At 42.4% G+C, this 22,033-nt stretch overlaps 3 protein-coding genes across 5 annotated transcripts in view; 1 reads left to right on the top strand and 2 right to left on the bottom strand.

Moving 5' to 3' along the window:
• The window catches only part of slc6a18 (solute carrier family 6 member 18), a 13,115-nt gene extending 8,049 nt beyond the window's left edge, over positions 1-5,066 (top strand). Inside the window, exons 9-13 of the mRNA XM_017485190.3 lie at positions 961-1,117; positions 1,701-1,905; positions 2,397-2,556; positions 3,404-3,566; positions 4,467-5,066. Of these exons, the coding sequence (XP_017340679.1) occupies positions 961-1,117; positions 1,701-1,905; positions 2,397-2,556; positions 3,404-3,566; positions 4,467-4,679 (898 nt within the window). The 3' untranslated portion in view covers positions 4,680-5,066. The remainder of the gene's footprint in view (positions 1-960; positions 1,118-1,700; positions 1,906-2,396; positions 2,557-3,403; positions 3,567-4,466) is intronic.
• Positions 5,067-5,070: 4 nt separating this feature from the next.
• On the bottom strand, positions 5,071-16,628 carry tert (telomerase reverse transcriptase). 3 transcript variants are annotated; one of them, XM_017485148.3, is made up of 16 exons: positions 15,005-16,628; positions 12,845-14,072; positions 12,280-12,466; positions 10,622-10,775; positions 10,389-10,541; positions 10,021-10,182; positions 9,832-9,921; positions 8,681-8,763; positions 8,328-8,444; positions 8,106-8,177; positions 7,417-7,602; positions 7,206-7,332; positions 7,054-7,115; positions 6,278-6,402; positions 5,900-6,022; positions 5,071-5,751 (listed from the first exon to the last, which is right to left on the bottom strand). In XM_017485148.3, exons 1-16 carry the CDS (start codon positions 15,218-15,220, stop codon positions 5,648-5,650), a joined length of 3,189 nt encoding a protein of 1,062 aa, XP_017340637.1. In that variant the 5' UTR covers positions 15,221-16,628; the 3' UTR covers positions 5,071-5,647. The 3 variants fall into 3 exon arrangements, with proteins under 3 accessions (XP_017340637.1, XP_017340638.1, XP_053541600.1); XM_017485149.3 differs by having other exon boundaries at positions 5,720-5,809; XM_053685625.1 differs by lacking the exons at positions 5,071-5,751; positions 5,900-6,022; positions 6,278-6,402 and having other exon boundaries at positions 7,195-7,332.
• Positions 16,629-16,772: 144 nt separating this feature from the next.
• Positions 16,773-22,033, bottom strand: nup42 (nucleoporin 42). The gene is made up of 7 exons (XM_017485199.3): positions 21,793-22,033; positions 19,238-19,469; positions 18,999-19,087; positions 18,810-18,886; positions 18,136-18,222; positions 17,612-17,984; positions 16,773-17,406 (listed from the first exon to the last, which is right to left on the bottom strand). Exons 1-7 carry the CDS (start codon positions 21,896-21,898, stop codon positions 16,973-16,975), a joined length of 1,398 nt encoding a protein of 465 aa, XP_017340688.2. The 5' UTR covers positions 21,899-22,033; the 3' UTR covers positions 16,773-16,972.

The raw sequence follows: 22,033 nt of genomic DNA, 5'->3' as shown, positions 1-22,033 counted from the left end.
ATTGGTCAGAAGGTGTTGATTATTTTCACATAACAGCACGGCTTGGAAAGTAGTTCCGTCTGTAACATGAATGAGAGATTAATATTAATGCGCTCGTTGTAATACACTGTTGTAGTAATATACTGTATAACATTGTAATATAGTAACAGCTCATACACAGTTACTTGTTCGGCGGACGTTCCACATAGCAGTCCCTCCAGGGTTTCATGATCGCAGAAATTAACGCAAAATTAAGCAAACTCCACAATATTCGGAGGAACTTACTGCAAATGTTCCACGGATTTGGGCCAAGATGCATCATGTGACGTCATCACAACGCGCGTTCAGCCAAAGCCCTCTTCCATTCACATGCCTCGAACGTGAGTACAGCTAAAAGCTCTCGTTTGCCAACAAACATCCCTGCGAAAGACAATTTTGTGCAACTGCGATTTCACCAATTCAAATGGTTTTCAAAACTTCTCAAATTTGGAAATGAACGCAGTGAAATCGAGCATTTATGGCCAAACCAATCACAAAAAACTCATGTTGTTTAACAAAGTAAACATTTAGGGAAGGAGTCTCAGGTGGAAGAGCTTCGTAACAGTCTGCTGTGTTTTGTGAAGTTTATCCGCTTGGGAAAGTCTTCAGGACGCGGAGTTTATAACACAACATCATGTTTTCATGAGTGTAAAGCCCATTTTACACCAAAAGCATTGGGGCTGGTGAACACTGGGGCGTGGAGCATTCATTTCTGTACTTTCCAGCACTAGTTGAGTAAATATAACATGAAATAATATAAACATGTCAGTGCTGCATATGATCACGTAAAGTTGGTTAATCCAGTGAGATTATAATTTCTACGTTTCTATGAACTTTGACAGTTAGAACTTTCACCACTTTGATTAACATTAAGCTTTGTATACTCAACATCTGTAATGTTCCAGCTGTAACATCATGACTGAATGTTATGTGTCTCCACAGTAACATCCTCAAACTGACCAACGAGTTCAGCTTCTCTGATCAGAACATCACACTGGATAACTACGACAACTGGCTGATCTACTTAAACAGCTCATACCCTGATCGAGTGGATAGTCTGAAGCTGAGACATTGTGATCTGCAGAGGTTCCTGGATCAGGTATCAATGGTTCCTACTCACGTTCCTCAACTTCTACTGAGGAAACACTTTAACCGATATTAACACCAGGGTGGTTTGTAGATTTGATTTTGCAGTGTGTAGAATACTACCAGGCAAGTTTACAGAGTACAGTTCTGGAGGGATGGAGTCCAGCACAATTTGGTGATTTACCTGCTGAACGATGTTTTGGTTTAACTCACTAGATTATTAGCAGGTTCGGTTGGTTTGGTGGAGCAGGGATATCAGTTAATGGTGCTGTACTGTGACCCTCTAAGCATTGGACTTGGGCAACCCTCTTTTAAGGACGCCTGTCTAATCAGGGGTGGATTTGGGGGCACTAGACAAAATATAAGTATGGGGCCCTCAATTCACTGTTTTAACATCGGTATTAAAATTTCCAGCATTTGTTATTTAGCATTAATAATTTAAATTATAGAGAATTAGCATTTTTAGGGGTCCCTTGACTTCTGGGAGCTCAAGGCAGTTGCCTACCTTTGAATGAGCCAATGGCAAGTGGACGAGGGTACATTTAAAAACTTTTTTTAGCCCTAGTTTCTCATGTGTGTTCCTCTCTCTCCACTAGAGTGCATCAGGAACGGGTCTGGCCTTCATCGTGTTTACAGAGGCGGTGACCGAGATGCCCGCGTCTCAAGTGTGGGCCGTGCTCTTCTTCGTCATGCTCTTCAGCCTCGGCCTGTCCTCCATGTTCGGCAATCTGGAGGGTGTCCTCACACCTCTACTCGACCTGAACATGGTGCCGAAGTGGATGCCCAAAGAACTCTTCACTGGTACTAACACTGATACCAACACACACTAACCCCGCGTTCACACTAGTGACAGACAGCTACTCTATTGCTACGTACGTGTGAGATATTTCAGCATCAGCAGCGAGCAATAAAGGGACGCGAGCTGTGATTTTTTAAACTTCCTAAGGCGAATTGTATGGCATGTAGGGTACAAAACTGCAAGAAAAACTTACACGCATGGTTTCATCTCATCCTGTAATATACAACCTCATTAAATGTGTATAGAGACATTACGAACATTACATTACCGGCCCATACGAGACAAACTACAAGCGGAAGGAGTGACTTGTTGCTTGTTCGTGTGAATGAAGGATAAAACTCTATCAGACATACAGTATAAGGCACTGCAGCCAGACATGGCTGTTTATAATGTGTTTTCTTTTACCTGGGACTTCAAAGTACTTAAAGGGGATTTTAAGGGAGGGAGTGCTATAAACAATATTTGAATACATGCTCTCTCTCTCATTTTTTAGCTTTAATCTGTCTGGTGTGTTTCCTGGTGTCTCTGATCTTCACCATGGGCTCAGGAAATTACTGGTTGGAGATATTTAACAGTTACGTCGGCTCCGTCCCGCTCCTCATCATCGCCTTCTTTGAAATCATTGCTGTCATCGTTGTCTACGGAATGGGACGGTCAGTTTTAAAATTAATTCATTCATTCATTAATTTAATATGGAACACTGCTGATATGACATGGTATCTGTCTATCACTGCGATTAGCAAAGAAGCTGATGGTATAATTGTTTCAGATTGCTATGTCTTATACCGTTACATCATAGCATTGTCCATATTACTACAAAAAGTAACCAGTAATAATACAGTAAAAATTCCATTTCAACTTATTTCAAGAATAAAGAGAGGGAATAGAGAGAAAGAGAGAATAGAGTCAGAATAGAGAGAGGGCTGGTGAGGAAACAACTGATTATAGCTGCTATAACGTAAGTGACAACAGGATATAGAGGTATAATATAATATAATATAAAACAGTAAAGGCAGAGGTATAATATATGTTGAACTATAAATAGATTTTAAAAAGTAGGCATGCTGTTCGTTACCAAATAAAACAGTGTGCTTGTTGGTGAACGGCTGTAGTATAAGAGGAATAGAACACTTGGGTATGGGGGATCACAGGAACGCCACTCTCAATGGCACGACAGAGCGTTTTATTCTTATTTGAACTGCGTAATCATGTATGTTCCATACAGAAATGAGAGCATGAATAAATAATAAAAAGCACATGAATAAATGAGTGGCTGTGTCTCTGTGTGACCATTAAAAAAGGTAAAATATCAGTGCTTCAGAGGTAAAGGAAGTCGTAACGGCACCTGATCGCAGATCAGTTATTTCAACTCACCTCATTTATTGTTTTATAAATTCTTGATCAAATGTTTTGTCCGTTTTTGGTACGAAAGTCTCAAAACCCTTTGAAATGGCTCCAAATTTTTTTTTTGTGCGTGACTATCGCGCCTCGGCTCTGCAGGTTCAGCGAGGATATCGAGTTCATGACAGGACGAAAGCCGAATATATTCTGGCGTGTTTGCTGGATGGGGATCAGCCCTGTGTTGCTGGTGGTGGTGCTGGTGGCATACGTCGTCGTGCAGGTGCAGGTGCACCCCGAATACCCCACCTGGAACCCACAATACGTAAGCGTTCAGGACAAACACACCACATTTCTCTGACCTCAGTTCAGCGGTTATCCTTTAAGAGCTACCTACTGCATTAGATGATCTAGGCATTATAAAAGCGATTTTTGTAAAGCCGCGTTATCTTTAATCAGTGTTCTATAACATAACGGCGCTGGTATAACTCCCGCTGTGATCACTACTCAGTGCGAGAGCGTTTTACTGAGTGTTACACATCAGTAATTATTCTTTAATAGCCGCAGATCAGAGAGATGTAAATAACTACTGTCTGATTACACATTCAACTCACTGCTTTAACAACTACACAGACTTCAATACACACACCACTTTATCCAGAGCAAGAAAGAAAGAATGGGAAACTAAAAATAAGTGAAAAAGGAAACAACAGTAAAAGAAAAAATATTAACCATAAAGAAAGGTTATAAATAAATAAATAAATAAATAAATAAATAAATAAATAAATAAAGAAAGTAAAAATAAAGAATCAGAAGATAGGAATTGACAAATTAAATATATAAACTCATACCAAAAAAAGAAAGGATGAAGGGAATGAACAATAAAAACAATACAATAAAAACAAACAGTAAATAAATAAAATAAAAATGAAAAAACAAATAAATAAGAAAAAATATAATTAAATTAGTAAATAGAGAGACAGGTAAGAAAAAAGCAACAAAAAAGGGAATAAAAACTGAAAAAGAAACTAATAAATAAACAATTAAATAGAACAGAAAGACAGACAGATAGAAAGATAGACTGGCAGATAGACAGTTAGACAGATATAGATAGAGACAATAACAAACAAGTAATAATAATAAACAATAATGATAAACAAGTCTATTATAGTGTATCTTGTCTCTTATCGCTCCTCTGTGTGTGTGTGTGTGTGTGTGTGTCCAGTCCGAGTTCCCTGATGCGGAGGTGAAGCCGTATCCCGATTGGGTGTTTGCGATCTGCGTGCTCCTCTCGGCTCTGCCAGTGATGCCCATCCCCATCGTAGCGCTGTATCACCTCATCAGACGCCTCACACACACTGACACACACACACACTCTCTCTCACACACACAACCCCAGAACCCCTACAGCAACGCCGCCTATGTCCCTGATCAATAGACTAACAATAACATCATATTACGCTCTTAATGAATATAAACAGAATAAACTGTAGGTGTTTTTAAAGCTGTCGTTTTTGTTATTGTGTGAGGCTACGTTAGCTAGCTAGCTGTTAGTGCTGGTATAACAAAGCCAAACCCCAAATGACGAACAGTCTGCAGTCCTTTAAAATGGTGACATGGAGAAAATAAACATGGAGAAACGAATGAACTTAATAATGTTCGGAAATGATCATGACTGAATAATTAGCTAACACATGCTAGCATATTAGCTTCTCTTATTACCTCAGACTGTTTTATATATTTAAATCATGTACATGTTTCACGTTGCCGACTTGTCCTCAGTGTGTTTCCTGATATTTTAAATAAATAAATGAAACGAAAGCCAGGTGTTATGGTTTAAAATAGTCTTTACTTGTCGACTGGAGGATATTAAATCTAATCAGAATGAATCGCAGCAGATTCAGTGATATCGTGACACGCCGAGTTGAAAGGCTGTGGAAGGCTTTACACTAGTTACATGCTGAGCGGGAAATAAATTATCTTCTCAAAGCTTCTGCCGCTAGCCCCGCCCCCAGAATCACTGCCTCTACATTTATACAAGCAGAAAACATCATAAAAACAAATTACTCATTTATTTATCAAAATGCTCACCTGCGATGCGAGGTCACCTGAACAAACGATGGTTTTACAATTCTATAAATATCCTCTAAATCTTAATTACAGTCCCTGTCAAAACTATTATAACAACAATTCATATGTTTTTGCTGTAGATATTTGGGTCCAAACATATGAGTTCATCTGTGACACATGGTGGAGGTGGTGTCATGGCTTGGGCTTGCATGGCTGCTTCTGGAACGTTCTCACTAATCTTTATTGATGATGGAACTCATGTTGGTAGCAGCAGAATCAAATCTACACACATATCCAGTTAATGGTTTAAATGTCATTACTCCGAGTGAGGCTGGGTTAGGCACGGATGGAGGTGAAGTCAGGAGGAATTCTGGGAGTTGCTGCCTGGAAAACTCGCGCCAGTCTGACGCCACGGAGCACGCTCATTAGACACCTCTTCCCTGTGGAGAAATCAGTGAACGTAACCTCCACACTCAGAAGCACTAATGAATTAGGAACCTAATGGAGAAATTGGTTGATTGAAGTGTGTTGAAGTGAGGAAATGAAAAGGCAAATATTGCAGAGGCGGGATTTCCAAAATCCACTCACGTTTGTGGATGTGAGGGAGGAGAGCGCGGTATGAAGAGCGATGGAGCGTTAGGACAACATCAAACGCTAAACAGCACAACAGCTCTACTGCTTCATACTGCAGTACATCGTCCACACACACTCCTACAGAGGGAGAGAGAGAGAGAGAGAGAGAGAGAGAGAGAGAGAGAGAGAGAGAGAGAGAGAGAGAGAGATGGATGAGCAGTGTGTTTGGTATTGCTGATGAAATGTTTTACACAGTTTTCACTGACTCAGTTTTCTCATGACATCAGGGAGTGAGTGTTTACTTTATGAGGGCAATAAATGAATATCCATGTATCACTGTGTGTGTGTGTGTGTGTGTGTGTGTGTGTGTGTGTGTGTGTGTGTGTGTCTTACCTGAATTGCTGTGTGTGATGCTCTTGTTGGTAATCTTCACCATTCTCCAGATCATCTTCAGGAAAAAACTCGGGTTGGTCCACACACCCTGACCTAATGGCAAACTCTTCACACACACATGAAACCTTACACACACACACACACACACACACACACACACACACACACACACACACACACACACACACAGATATATTGATGTATATTGATGTGCCACATGGGGAAAGGATACAAAGAGAAGGGATGGATGGAGGTGGTCTGTTGAGTGTGGAGAGGTCTGGTGATGGATGGGTGGAGAGGTGTGGAGAGGTCTGGTGATGGATGGGTGGAGAGGTGTGGAGAGGTCTGTTGATGGATGGGTGGAGAAGTGTGGAGAGGTCTGGTGATGAATGGGTGGAGAGGCGTGGAGAGGTCTGGTGATGGATGGGTGGAGAGGTGTGGAGATGGGTGGAGAAGCGTGGAGAGGTCTGGTGATGGATGGGTGGAGAGGTGTGGAGAGGTCTGTTGGATGGGTGGAGAAGTGTGGAGAAGTCTGTTGATGGATGGGTGGAGAAGTGTGGAGAGGTCTGGTGATGGATGGGTGGAGAAGTGTGAAGATGGGTAGAGAGGTGTGGAGAGGTCTGGTGATGGATGGGTGGAGAGGTGTGGAGATGGGTAGAGAAGTGTGGAGAGGTCTGGTGATGGATGGGTGGAGAGGTGTGGAGATGGGTGGAGAAGTGTGGAGAGGTCTGGTGATGGATGGGTGGAGAGGTGTGGAGATGGGTGGAGAATGTTACCTCATGGCCTGCAGCAGGAGAAGCTTGTAGATGTTTTTGTACACCACTTCAATGGAGTTTAACTGTAGGAGAGTGAATAAGAAGGCTAATATTATACATGATTAAATGTTTCTTTTATATTATGAAGAGATCAGTGTGTACCTCAGACTCACGTGAACGTCCAGAAGAATGCTGTCACATTTCAGCCTCAGGATCATCAGCAGCTTCTTCCTCATAAACGTGGCAGGTGAGTGGGCGGAGCCTAACGTCAGGCTGTAGCGCAGTGATTGGCCGGCGTACCTGAATGGGCAAGGGTAAACAGTTTAAAGTTGGGTTTAAAATGTAAATATTGGTGATGGAGAGATGGAGAGAAGGTGTTGGTACCCGGAGTAATCGTTGTAGACATGGAGAGAACGAGTGTCGATCAGCAGCCCACACCACGGGAACATGCAGTGTGCTGGGAATTCTGTCATCTCCACACTCTCCAGCTCATCCCTCAGCGGGAAATTCACCGCCACCTTCTGAGGGTTAATCACACAGCCGTAATCAGGGACACCCGCCATTAACGTCCTGACAGACAGACAGACAGACAGTTAATCTCAAAGACATCACCCAGAACATCCGCCATAAGACAGACAGAGAGTCGGAAAGACAGACAGACATTGTATTTTATTGAGACAGAGACAGACAGACAGCTTGAGACAGAGATAGACAGACAGATAGTCAGACAGACAAAGAGATAGACAGACACTGTATTTTACTGAGTGACAGATAGACAAACAGAAAGAAAGATAGACAGACAGAGAGGTAGACAGACAACTATAGACAGACAGACTGACAGATATAGATAGACAGACAGACATTGTATTTTATTGAGACAGAGACAGTCAGACAGAAAGACAGACATAGACAGAGAGATAGACACAGAGAAAGACAGACAGACAGATAGAGACATACAGACAGACATTGTATTTTATTGAGACAGACTGAGACAGAGAGTCAGACAGAAAGACAGACACAGATAGAGAGATAGACAGACAGACATTGTATTAGATTGAGTAAGACAGTCGTACTTGAGGAAGTCTACTGCTTTACTCAGTCTTGGAGTGATCAGCAGGAAATCATCCACCAACCGCATCAGATACCTACACACACACACACACACACACACACACACACACACACACACACACACACACACACACACACACACACACACACACACACACACACTATGTCACTGTCCATGGAATAACAACATAACTATTTCAGTGGTGTGAAGAGTTGAATCTCACCCTCCTTTCTCTGTGGCTTTCTTCAGCACACAGTTCTCCATGTGGCCATAACACAAATTACACAGCATGGTGGAGACAGCAGAACCCTGAGGAATACCACACACCTGCCGGAACACTCTACGACCAACAGACGGACGGACAGACACACACACAGACATTTCAGCATGGTCTATGAGACTTGATCTTGTTGACCAGCACTAGTTGCCTAGAATGAGTTCTAGGCTGTCCTGCAGTGCACTATGGGTAAGAGTAACACCGTGTAAGAACAAGACTTGAAGTATAATTTTTGGGACAGAGCCCAGAATTTATAAGAAACATTCTATCAAAGAGAACAGTCCAAGATGTAAACATACTTCTTGTTGTACTGGATGATGCAGCTGCTCAGCATCTGCTTGAAGAACTGAAACACGTCTGCGCCCTTAACTTCCACTGAGAGCTGGAAGTGATGAAGACAAATGATAAGTTATTAGCCTTTTTTCCCTCTTTCGGCTGCTCCCGTTTTCGAGAGCGCCACAGCGGATCACCTGTCCACATGTTGATTGTGGCACAAGATTTTACTCCAGATGCCCTTCTTGGCACAACCCTCCCCATTTTCCGGGCTTGTGACTGAGAGTGCACCGACTCGTGACCGGGAATCCAACCCGGGCCGTGCCGAGGAGAGTGCCACGTGCTAGCACCTAGTCCACCGGGGAACCAAGTTATTAGCCGTTTATGCTGATTAATTTCATTTTAAATGTCCATTGTCCTCCTCTCACAATTCTCATCATTTGATTGGAAACTTTTACTTTGATCGATCCATCAAACAGGCTCTGTGCTAGACCTCCAGACTGACACTGTTCTCTTCACCCGTTCCTTGGTTATTAGATTTTCCTTTACGTAGATGAAAATTAAAAACATGGAAGGAATTGCAACAAGATGGAGATCTTTTCATATCGCTCTCTTTTGTCCAAAGTCAGAACTGCTTTAAAATCATTCTATGAAGGAAAACTGGCAGAGTTCATGCAAGCTTTTTTAAATTTTTATCATTTCTTCAGTGACAGCAAGTTCCAGGCCTTACTTAAAAGGTCCAGTTATCGGTTCTCCGGACCACTCCCAAGCTCAAAAACAGTTTTCACACCAAACATAGCAAAGGTCAGTGAAAACAGACACTAGTCTAGACCACTGTCTGATGTCAACAGTTAACACCCATTACCGTTAAAACAAGAAATTGTAGTGTCGGATGATCCTCAATAATTCTCAACACATGCTGCAAGCCATTTCTCTTCATCAAAGCCACCCAGGTGCTGGTTCTGCTCTTCATCAGCCCCCTCCTGGTTGGTCCATCAACAAGTGGGTCAATACAAAAGGTAGTAGCCCTACTTTACTTTGATACTCCTAAATTCAGCATTTAACTCCGTGTGTTATAAAGTATATGATCTTCAAACAGACAAACAACCATTTATGTAAATCACTCAAGAACAACAAGTAGGATAAAATGTGAATGTGGTTCTGCTTGGTCACATACCATCTCCACTAGAATGGCATTGTGGAGCTTTCCATTGTTCTGCTCCTCCATTACAAAACCCTTCATGTTCAACGATTCAACCGCTTCAGCCTTTATCAGAAAGATATTACACAGGGGTCATATACCAGTCAGCACAACAGTACGACAGTGGGACGACTGTGGAATGGAATGGCATGATTGCGTGTGTACCCTGGTGCAGAAGTGTTTCCTGATCTCCTGTTCAGAGTCGGTACACACTTTAGCATAATGTCTCAGAGAGAAGCAGTTCTCCTCCAATGGCTTGAGAACATCTTGCACCACATCTAAGAGCTTACAGTGGGGAAGACTATCATATGCCCCACTGATGTCCACCTGCAAAAACAGAGAGAGAGAGAGAGAGAGAGAGAGAGATAAATCACTAATGAGAATGCTAAAAATGTAAACATGCAGGAGAAAATAAGAAAATATTAAGCTTGTTATACAGTATGTTAGGTCACTTGCTAATGCTGGATAGGTAGATTGCTAGTGAGACTGAGCTAGCTCTCCAAGTCTGTGTTTGCATGCAAGGGGTCTTGTACCTTAACAAAGTACCACGGCGTGTGTGAGTGAGTGATGGATCTCAGCACTCTGTGAATGTCCTGTCGTCCCCAGACAGTCGAGCCTAACAGAGTTGGCCGCTCTCGCACGCACACACTCAATATGTTCTGAAGATCACGTGCTGAACTCTGGAACTGCACAAACATACTGATCAACTGCAGTAGGCATCATACAAAACCACACACACACACACACACACATTAGCATTACACACCTGCATAGCTGCTCCCGTACCGATTAAGCGTGTGATTGGCCGCATACCATTGGTTTTTGGGATAAATCTAATGCGGGAGGTTACAGTGTTCTTGGGTAGTGATGCCACCTCTGCAGGACTCAATTCTTCCCATTGGCCTTTAGAGAGATGCTCCCTAAAAATTAACCACAAAACAGAAAAATACCTCAGCCTCATTATGCAACCTGCTGTAGAACACTTTCATTATACACAACATCTGAACTAGGTATATGCTGATAACTGTTTGCAGATGATATGTATCATCCATAATACTCTTAACATGGGTACTTCAGAATTCTCTCACACCCACCTCTTCTGTTTAACAACAGGCTACCTAGGTATGAATATGAAAAAATAAAAATACTGAATGCAATGTTCCAAAACACCAGGTCCTGTATTTAGGACTTCCTGCCAGTCCAGGTCTGCACAGAAGCAAAGGTCAACTGCTATAGTGAACTATATCAAGTGATATAGTTCAAGCAATGCTAAAGTCATTACCTGAAGGCTCAAACTTAAAAGGTCTGCAGTTGGGGGTTAAAACCTGCAGGCCAGGTCCTGTGGTTGGGGGTTGTTGCCTAAATGCCCCATTCCTGTAGTTTATTATTCTCTGAAGATAAAGACCAGTAGACAGGGGCTATTACCTATATGTTGCTATAGCTCTGTAGTTATGGGTTGTTACCTGACGGTCAAGTTCTGTTGATAGGAGTCATTACCCGATGGTCAGATCCTGTAGCTAGGGACCCTTACCCGATAGTCAGATCCTGTAGTTAGGGGCCATTACCGATGGTCAGATGCTGTAGTTAGGGGTCATTACCCGATGGTCAGATCCTATAGTTAGGGACCATTACCCGATGGTCAGATCCTATAGTTAGGGGTCATTACCCGATGGTCAGATCCTATAGTTAGGGGTCATTACCCGATGGTCAGATCCTATAGTTAGGGGTCATTACCCGATGGTCAGATCCTATAGTTAGGGGTCATTACCCGATGGTCAGATCCTATAGTTAGGGGTCATTACCCGATGGTCAGATCCTATAGTTAGGGGTCATTACCCGATGGTCAGATCCTATAGTTAGGGGTCATTACCCGATGGTCAGATCCTATAGTTAGGGGCCATTACCCGATGGTCAGATCCTATAGTTAGGGGTCATTACCCGATGGTCAAATCCTGTAGTTAGGGGCCATTACCCAATGGTCAGATCCAGTAGTTAGGGATCATTTCTTGAATATCAAGTCCTGTAGTTAGTAAGGATGTCATAAGACATTGAAATATCAATTACTGATTGGCATGTTCTTTTCTTGATGGGCCTTTGAGACATCAGTGGTTTAAAAGTACATTTAAATGGTTCATTTGTGTTTGCTTTGGGACACCACACCAGAGAGATAAAACTGATCCTGTAGATATAACTGCTCTCCATCACTCCTCCGACACGTAATACGGATCCATCTAGTGGGTATTCCTGATATCACAGTCTGTGTGGTTTTAATAGTATACATGTAGGCCTACACTATAGATTTACAGATCACCGCAGCAGCCAGCTTTTATATTTGAAAATTACAGATAATCATCAGGAATATTTCCCGATTATTGGTACCTGAAAAAGGCATCACTCTCAAGCCTAAAAGTTATGAATCTGTACCTGAAGGCCTGGTCCTGTAGTCTGGTCCAGATGTGTCGTCTATAGAATCTCAGTGCATGTTTTTGGCCGACGCTCTCTGTGACGTAAAATAAAGATTTGACAAGGCCTATCACAAAGTCCTTAAGCATCCAGAGCAAAAACTGTCCAAAAATCCACTCTCTGTAGCGATGCTCACTTGGGCAGTGACCTGTGGAAGAAATGAGAGAGACAGAAGACCTGATCGGTTGTCTGATAGAGCAACATATTCAACACGCACTCCATTGATAGCCTACTGGCTCAAGTACCACTGACTTCAATAGATCCTCATTTTGGTCAAATTTGAAGTACAAATAACGCTCTATATCAAAGAAATGTTCCATAATACGCTAACAGTTAATATTTAATTAAGATTAAAATACTGACCAATAAGAATAGATGATAAACATCTATTCTAGATAAACATTCTAAAAATGATGCAGTTATCATGATATGAAGAGGCATCTTAATATGAATAAATCTTATCGCTGCCTACTCTGATATACTCCCTTGGGACACGATCAAACTAGAACACAGCCATATCACTCACCTTTTTTATGCCCCAGCCAATGGCAATCACTCACTTTGATCTTCCACATCACCTGAGTCAATGAGAGTTTTTCAAACTTCCCCAGTCGCAGGAAGTGCTTTACTCTGGACAGGAACTGCAGCAGGTTGTGCTGGGAACCCCAGAGTTCATCTGGAATAACAAAGCGCACACACTCCCTCACGAACAGATACACTCTGTAGGATGAGCAATGAGAAGGCAAAAGAGATGCCATGTCCCCTTCGCCCTCGCTCGTTGCACACTTTTGAGACAGGAAGTGAATGTAGTCGCACTTCCTGTGACGCCGCAAGAGCAAAGTGAAGATTGGCACCATGGCAAAAAAACGCTTGGGTAGTTTTCGGTTTTGTGAATTTGACCCTGACAGTTGGGCCTTGTCCTTGAGACAAAACACCATCCTAACAACATCTGCCCCTTGGATATTTCTGGCTCTGCCCATGTGTCCCTGCAACTTCCTGTTCAGCAGGAAGCCCTTCATGCCACGGCCGCCATAGAGCATGCTCAGTACACTGATGAAACAGTGAGATGGGCGATGTGGGGGTTGATCACTCGGTTTCCAACTAGACAGGCCATGTTTGGGGGCGGGGCTGATGTGAGATAACTCTGATTGGACTGGACAAATATTCTCAATGATACAAGACTTTCCCACAATCTCAATACATCTTTGCTTTGCAGGAAGTTCCTCATGACTTTCCCTGATGTCCTCCACATCTTCTTTTCCTTCTTCCCTCTTTCTCTTTTTAGCATTTACTGTGTTTTTGGCATTTTTAGAATTCATCTGTCTTCTCCTTCTGTTTTTTGCCTCTTTCCTCACCCCATTCTGTTTTTTAATGTCAATCCTTTGGTTCCTGTTCAACATGCCAGCTTTGTTACTTGAGTTGAGGAAGAACCCAGACCAGGTATGTACTGGCACTAAATCATACACAGGAACGCCGCAGATCTGCACCAGGCAGGTAGGGGGCGCTGTAGTAAACATGGCACAGCGAGTTAGCAGATACTGGGTGAGGTCGGAGCCGAGCCGTTGGTTGATTTTTGCCCAGGCTTCATTGCCGCAGATGAATGCAGCGCTTTGTGAAATGGATCCGTGGAACTTGAAAGGGTCCGAGTCAGCTCCACCTGAGCTGGAGCGGTAACCGAACCTCAGAACGTTTCTCTTCTTCTTCATCTTCATGCGGTTCAGAACAAATGCTAGCACCTCAGGCAGGGTGCCCAGCTGTGGGCAAAAGGGGGGTTTCTTTAGATTTGTTATATTTAGACAATATTTAGACAAATCAGTACCAGTGAAGAAGAAATCATACAGGCTTATTTAAATACAAGTAAGTCTTCTAACTGCTATCTAATAATTAATATTATAATTCAATAACATTTAAAATGCAGCTCAAAGTGATATAAAAAGTGAAAACAAAACAGAATTAGTGAAGCAAAAATACAATAAATAAGATAAAAAAAATAAGCAAAATAGGAAATTAATGAAAAATACACTAAATAAGTGTAGGTACAGAAAAAAGTCAATAATAATAAATGTAAAATATAAATAAATAAATGTAGGAGGGTTTCTCTTTGCTTTCACAGCAGATGTAGGACGTCCTGTTTCTCTGGAAATTTGTGTACTATGATTAATTTTTAGTACAACTGTGTACATGATCACTGATGTCAGTTTAAAAAAAAAAAAAAAAAAGGTATAATTCATAGAAATATAATGTTTCATAGAGCTCTACATGGCCAGGAGGCAGTCAGAGTAAAACTACATATACTTAATTTATTGTATTTATTAGTTATAATATGTGATTTACAAGTTGTAAAGCACTGCCATTCTGAATTCGGGTGTGTGTGTGGGGGGGGGGGGGGGGGGGGGCTGAATTTATTAAATTTACCATTACTTATTATCATAATTTATTATTATTATTAAAGTTGTTTTTGGCTAAATGACTTCTAAAAAGTCAGTCTGTGTTTCTGTGTACTACAGCGAAATTAATGACTTTTTTCTAATCATAAATGCTCAAAAGGTTTGGAAATTAGTGAAACAGTATATAAACCACGTGACAGTCCATATTTTAAAAAAGGAAAGGGGCGTTAACTTCCGGTATCCGTGTAACCAACGCCTCTCTAATTTCATGCAGATCCATGATGTGTGTGTGTGTGTACCTGTGCCGAGCTGGGAGTGTGTGTTAGAGGAGACTCCGTACACACTATCAGCCCCCTGATGAGCGTTTTAAAGCGTTCTGAGTCACACTCCTCCATCAGAACCGGCTTCCGGCCATCACTGAACTCCACACCATCACTGAACTCTTCTAACGTCTGCACGCGCCCATACAAACCTCTCAGAATCTCCAGCACCCGAGTCAAACTGTAATCCGACATGTTATTTCATTCTTTTCTTCCGCAAAGACACAAAAGTAATGGAATGTAACGTTCCCCTGCAGAAGTGTCCATGTTTCTCTACAGCGCCCTGACGGCGGACATTTCTTTCTCCTTCTGTCCTTCCCGCGGAGCAACATATCAACCAATCAGGTAGAAGCTTTCCGCCCCCTCGTGGGTGTGACGGAGCGCTGTGATTGGCGGAGCGTTTCAGAACTCTTAAAGGACCAGCCCTCTAATTTCCCTGAGACAAATGTCATCTTAAATCTGTTCTGAAATTAAAACTCTGAGCTTTTTGAACCTTTCCCTTAATGACACCAGTAGGATTGCAACGTTTTAGAGATATTCTTGTTTTAATTTTATAGTTCAAAATGACAAATATTTTGATAACTCATCGTGTACTAGTTTTGTGTTTGCCCAATTAAATGCACCCTAGAGGATATGGTGTGGCTGGGGGCGTGTCTTACTGTGCAGTAGCTACTCACTAGCTTCTGGGCATATTTGGCTATTACCTTTTCCAGCTGATGGTAAATGGTTGGCATGAATCCATTTGGAACAGAGTGGAGTTGGTGGTTTTACAAGTAGTGTTTAAACAACTCGGGCTGTTCAATACCCGAATCTCAGATTTATTACTGACATATCCATCAGTAAGTGTCAGTAATACCACTTTATCTGCCAAACACATGCCCCGTCTCATCATCTTGGATATCGTCCTTAAAGTGGAAGGTCGTGGATGAAGGTGGTGGTGAGAAATCTTCCACAGTTGAAAAGAAAAACATATTTAGCTAGTTTGTGAAGCTGCTGTCAGGTTTGTTGAGACTGGGGGGGGATGTGATGTGATGAAACAAAGCATGCAAGTACACAAGGTTCCGTTCCACCAATGTGAGGATTTCAACAGAAGTAAACAATTCCTTCATGTTTAATGAAAGTGGACCTAAACCAACAATTTCCTAAAGAGATGATTGAAAGTAAATGGTAAATGGCACACTTATATAGTGCTTTTATCCAAAGTGCTTTACACTGTGTGTCATTCACCCATTCCCTCACACACACACACACACACACACACACCAATGGTAGCAGAGCTGCCATGCAAGGCGCTAACTTGCCATCGGGAGCAACTTGGGGTTCAGTGTCTTGCCCAAGGACACTTCGGCATGTGGAGTCATGTGGGCCGGGAATCGAACCTCCAACCCTACGATTAGTGGACAACCCGCTCTACCACCTGAGAGACAGCCGAAATAATTAATAAATACGCACTTGCTATGCGCTGTTATTGATTTCAAAATACCAACTCCTGCCATGATGTACAACTGGTTCCATGCCAGTAAACATCTTACCAGTCAAATTTGGGTGAGGCTGCTACCTAAAGAAGGTAACACTAGCAAAGTTGCTGATTGGTCAGCTGCTATAAGGCCCACATGACATCAGCTGGAAACATTTCAGGGAATTCACATTTCCGTGTCAGTGTGGTTCAGGGGGAAAGGCGGAGCAGAAGAAAACAGAGGAGGAGAGGGAGAAAGATAAGAAAGAGAAAACATACAAGTTCACTCCGTTCACATACACATTTTTGTTTCCTATATTTATTATAAAACTGCTCTAAAAGTCCACAATTGCTCAAGTCCATAATTCCTCCAAGTTTGAAGTGAGATTGGGATTCTACGTTTCTCCAGTCTACACATCAGACAAATTTAGAGTTTACAGGAAGGAACAGATTTATTATCAATAAAACAAATATCATTTCCGGGTCAGAGGTCAGACAGTGAGCAGCTCAGCAGGCGGTGGTTTGAGAGGAATCTGTCCCAGTGTGAATCGTTTAGCAGTGAACTCTCTGAGCTCATCTGGTGTGAGCTCACTCTGAGGAGTGTACAAGCTGTCTCCTCCACTCTTCCTGTCTTCTGCGCTCCCAGTCACACTCGCTTCACCACCAAACCCACCAACACCCCCGACGCCAGGAGCAGTGTATGAGCTGCCGAAACCTCCCGAAGATCCAGAGGAGAAGCTGAACCCCGAGGCAGAACTTTTACTCGCCGTCGCTCCTGCAGGATCAGCGAAGGAGAAGGTGGAAGCAGAGGGGGCCGATGAACCGAACCCAAATGAAACTGGCTGGGTCCCGGATGATCCGAACCCGGGATTGGATGCAGAGAAGCTAAACTCAGCAGCACTACTCTGAACACTCGAGCCAAATCCTAGGAAAGAGGAAATACAAGAAAAGTATCTTTCATTACGTTAATTCATTCAGATCTAAAAATTACCCACAATGCTCTGCAACAACAGGTCAATTATATAAACCTTTGACTTCCTGCAGTCACTTTCCATGCTAAAAAATCTACAAAGAGAACTGCAATCTGATTGGGTACAGTGGCATTATGGTTTACAGATCACACAGCCTACCTCCTCCTCGAATCCCAGTTGATGCAGCTCCGAACCCAGATGTTGACGAAGCTCTGAACCCAGACCCTGACGAAGCTCCGAACCCTGACGAAGCTCCGAACCCAGACCCTGACGAAGCTCCGAACCCAGACCCTGACGAAGCTCCGAACCCAGACGCCGACGAAGCTCCGAACCCCGTTGATGACGAAGCTCCGAACCCAGACGCCGATGAAGCTCCGAACCCCGTTGATGACGAAGCTCCGAACCCCGTTGTTGATGAAACTCCGAACCCCGTTGTTGATGAAGCTCCGAACCCCGTTGTTGATGATGATGAAGAACTGAAAATCCCTCCACTTGAGGATGTCTGTGCCCTCGGATTGGTCAACTCTGCTATCTGTGGAAACCAAAACATGTCCGCAGACACATTTTAAAACCTGTGTTTTCTTGACAATTTAAAGGAGGCGCAACAATATGAAATCACAAAAAAGGGAACAGGATGGGATAGTGTGCATCAGTGTGTGAATGTGTGATGTTTAATTTCTCACCATGGCAGAACGTGTGTTAGCGCTCATGGCTCTCAATTCCTGAACTCTGGATCTCCACTGATTGGCGAACTGCTGGACTGAATTAACCTAAATTAATCACAACATATAAAACACATTAAAAACAAATCAAAGACACAGATAACTCATTAAAGACCAGCAACCAAGTCCATCAAACAAACATGCCAGTCACTAAACCAATCAAATATACATCACACACATATCAATCCCTCTTTAACGACAGGGCAAACGTCAATCCCTCTTTAACGACAGGGCAAACATCAATCCCTCTTTAACGACAGGGCAAACATCAATCCCTCTTTAACGACAGGGCAAACGTCAATCCCTCTTTAACGACAGGGCAAATGCAGACTAAAGCTACATTAAAACACCTATTGGGATTGATTAGTTTATCATGGTTTACGGAACAGGTATATGGCTGAATGCCTCTTCTAAAGCACCCATTTTTCGTTTCTCTGGAGGGGGAGGGGCACGGATATGCACGCTATGAGGCTAAATACAGCGAGTCAGACATCGTTTTATCCAATGTGAGGAGATATCAGTATAGAAAGTCAAGGACAGGTGTAAACTCAGAGCTCCGAGTTTGGTGGAAAAACAGCAGGTAGTTCAGCCTGTAAATTTCTCAGAGGAGGACAGAGAAAAAGGTTAGGACTTACGTAGGACTGTACGTCTCCAGTAGCTCTGCTGGTATAGTACTCCATCCTCAGTTCCTCTGGAGATAGTTCCATAAACCCTACACAAACAAACACACACACACACACACACACACACACACACACACACAGAGTACAATTACACCCCCACACTCAATACCTGATGGTTTATTTCACTGATCCGTGACCCACCTGTGATGGAGGCTTTCAAGACAGAGTAGCAGGAGAAGAGCCACTGTCCTGAGCTCTGCCACGCCTCCATGTCATTCTGAATCGTCTCACTGTCAATCAAACAGGAAGTCATTTACAGCCACGGTACATTCACACCGCTGTCATGCCTTTTTTCAGCCAATAGAACTTCTTTTACAAAGTTAGATGGATATTTAGATGTGGAGTGACTTTGTGCTGATCTTCCATGTGCCATAACTCACAGCTGTTTATCAGTGTCGTCTCCTCCACCGGTTCTCCCGTATCCGCTCTGCGTGTTGTTCAAGGCGGAGAACCGGTTCTGTGTGTTAAAACTGAAGTTAGAACTCCGGTCGTCTCTCCCTGTTCCGCTGTTCCCTCGGCCCCAATCCCCTCCGCCACGGGAGAAAGATGAGGGCTGGACCACGCCTCCCCCTGAGCGCTGAGATGGGTTCACCCACACCCGGTTCACTGAGCCTGCAAAACAGGAATGTATCATTAACTGTCAGGTCACAATACTGATTAGAATACATGACCAACAGATAACCATCGAGCTGTTCAATTTTTCACTCGTTCATGTTCCTTACTCCAGCAGTTCTAATCTCTCAAACATCCCTGGTCCCGATACCAATCTTACCACCGCTACTGCTGTAAACACACCACAGTGCTGCCTCTTAACTTTATCATACACTAACAGTAGGGATGCACCGAATGTTCGGCAACTGAAATTATTCGGCCGAAAATAGCAAAAGAAGCATTTTCGGTGTTTGGCCGTATAAGTGGAAAGGCCGAATAAATTTGACCGAACAATGACGTGTTTGATGACGCGACCAAATAACCTAACAACCAGAGTGAGACGTGCGAATGTCACGACCTTGATGAGGGGGCGCGCGCATGCATGGGCTACGTGCATGAGCTACGTGCTCTCCGGATGTTTACTATGGAAACATGCGTTTGTTTTGTTTCTGTTCCGGAGTATTCTGTCATGTCGCGAGACGTAAGGGAGTAGAGTACGGAAGCAGGTAAAGACGTATTTATTTAAGGGCAGGCAGACAAATCCAAATCGTAATCCAAAAAACGTAGTCAAGACAGGCAGTGGGTCGGGCGATCGGCGAACAGGCGTAAACGGGGCGAAGCAGGAATCAGAGTCGTGTCTCTGATAACAGGGTCACAACACAGAACAAGAACCGTGAAGTAGTACTATGGACTGGGAGCGGAAACACCAGCGGGACTAAATGAACTGATCTATAGTTTAAACTAACTAAATCTATCACGGAACAGAACATTAACAACGTATCTAACTCTACTATATCTACTATAATACTCGGCGAGGTGTACAGGGACGCGAGTGGTATATATCCCCAATATCATCAGGCGTATAGAACCAGTTTCTGCACTCTTGTCAATGCACTTTTTAGTTGTAGGCTACAGTGTTCCATTCTTTCAGCAGTCAGTTACAGGACTAACATTGGATATTCAAAGGGCTCAAAGATGACCACATCAGAATATTTTTATTTTACTATTTTATTTATTTAAAGTTATATTGTGCCTTGTTGGTAGCCTGTGCCTACTGGAATTAAAAAAAATGTTCAGTGTTAAATAAATATTTTGAAATTGTAGTTTTTGTAATTGATTTTTTCTTTGAAAAGCAAGACAAAATAGTAAAAAGCACACTTTGACTATTTAATTTATGCAATGGTGAAAAAAATGGCAAAATAAATGGAAAAAACGCGAAAAAACGTGTTCAGTATTCGGCCAAGTTTTTCATTATATTCAGTTTCGGCCAAGAATTTTCATTTCGATGCATCCCTAACTAACATCTAACAATACACACCAGCACAACATGGGCGACTGCCACCGCGCCCTCTCTCAGCTCATACAGACATGGTGATTAATACTGACTGAGTACAGGATTTTACTGAAATGTCTTTGTATCTTTTTTACTTGGTTTTAAATGTTGTTGTGTTTTTAAACAGCTGAGTAATACGTCATACTGCAATACTTTCAGACTAGGTTTTCATAACGTGAACGTTTCATACCACAACACTGCTACATTCACAAGTGTTCATGACAGACAGCTCAAAACTAATTACAGTATTTTTGTAATAAAGTTCAGCAATATTTTACTTTGAGTGTTTTCATTCGGTATCTATTTTTAAAACTATGGGTTGATTAATCAGTTATCAGCAGGTACTGACAAACTTCAGAATCGTATCGGTAATGTCCACTATCTGTCCTCCTCTACTTATAATATACACATCAGTTTTCTTTAAAACTTTATGAATCAAATAAACTCAGTTTCTAGATGAGCTGCATTTATGAACTCTCACACGTTCACTCCTATCCCGTATTAGAAACATTTTACTCAGGAATTTCACAAAATGCTGATTACTGTTGGATTTTATAAGATTTTTAAAATATAATTGTTAATCATTTTCAAGATGTGGAATACAAACATTCTTCTGGATACAATCAACAACAACAACAAAAAAAACAACTATATATCGTTAATGTGTATTGCTCTCATCGCTATTATTTACTGCACTGTTATTTGCCTGTTTTACTGGTTTATTTTTGACAATTAAAAAAAAAACCTCCAACAACCACAGAAGCTGCACCTCACCTGTCCGGCCACCAGCTGTCAGTAATGAGCACTGTGCAGAAACGTTGCGACTAATGAAGTCTTTTCCCAAACATTAGAAATTAGAGCTTCACTGCGCCATCACAAGCAGTAATAAATGAAGATGTTTATTAATTTTAATCAAAAGTTATTTAAACTAGCCGAGCATGACTCACTGACCTCCCCCGGCGCGGTTAGTCTGGGCTCTTCCTCCTCTCGGGTGTTCATTCCAGCATTTATCTCCGTAACGACATCTTCCCTCCAGAAAGTAATTACACACCGGCATCTTCACTGAAAAACACGATAAAATCTAATAAAACGGACTGGAACAACAAAAAAAATAGCGCTAACAACAAACAGAGTAGTTCTTCTTCTTCTTCTTCTTCTTCTTCTTTTTCCTCTGCTGCAAACAACAGATTGG

Source organism: Ictalurus punctatus, chromosome 14 (genome assembly GCF_001660625.3).
Source record: "Ictalurus punctatus breed USDA103 chromosome 14, Coco_2.0, whole genome shotgun sequence".
In the NCBI taxonomy this organism is placed as follows: Eukaryota; Metazoa; Chordata; class Actinopteri; order Siluriformes; family Ictaluridae; genus Ictalurus; species Ictalurus punctatus.
Note: the sequence above shows the minus strand (reverse complement) of the source record. Positions and strands in the feature narration are given on the sequence as shown.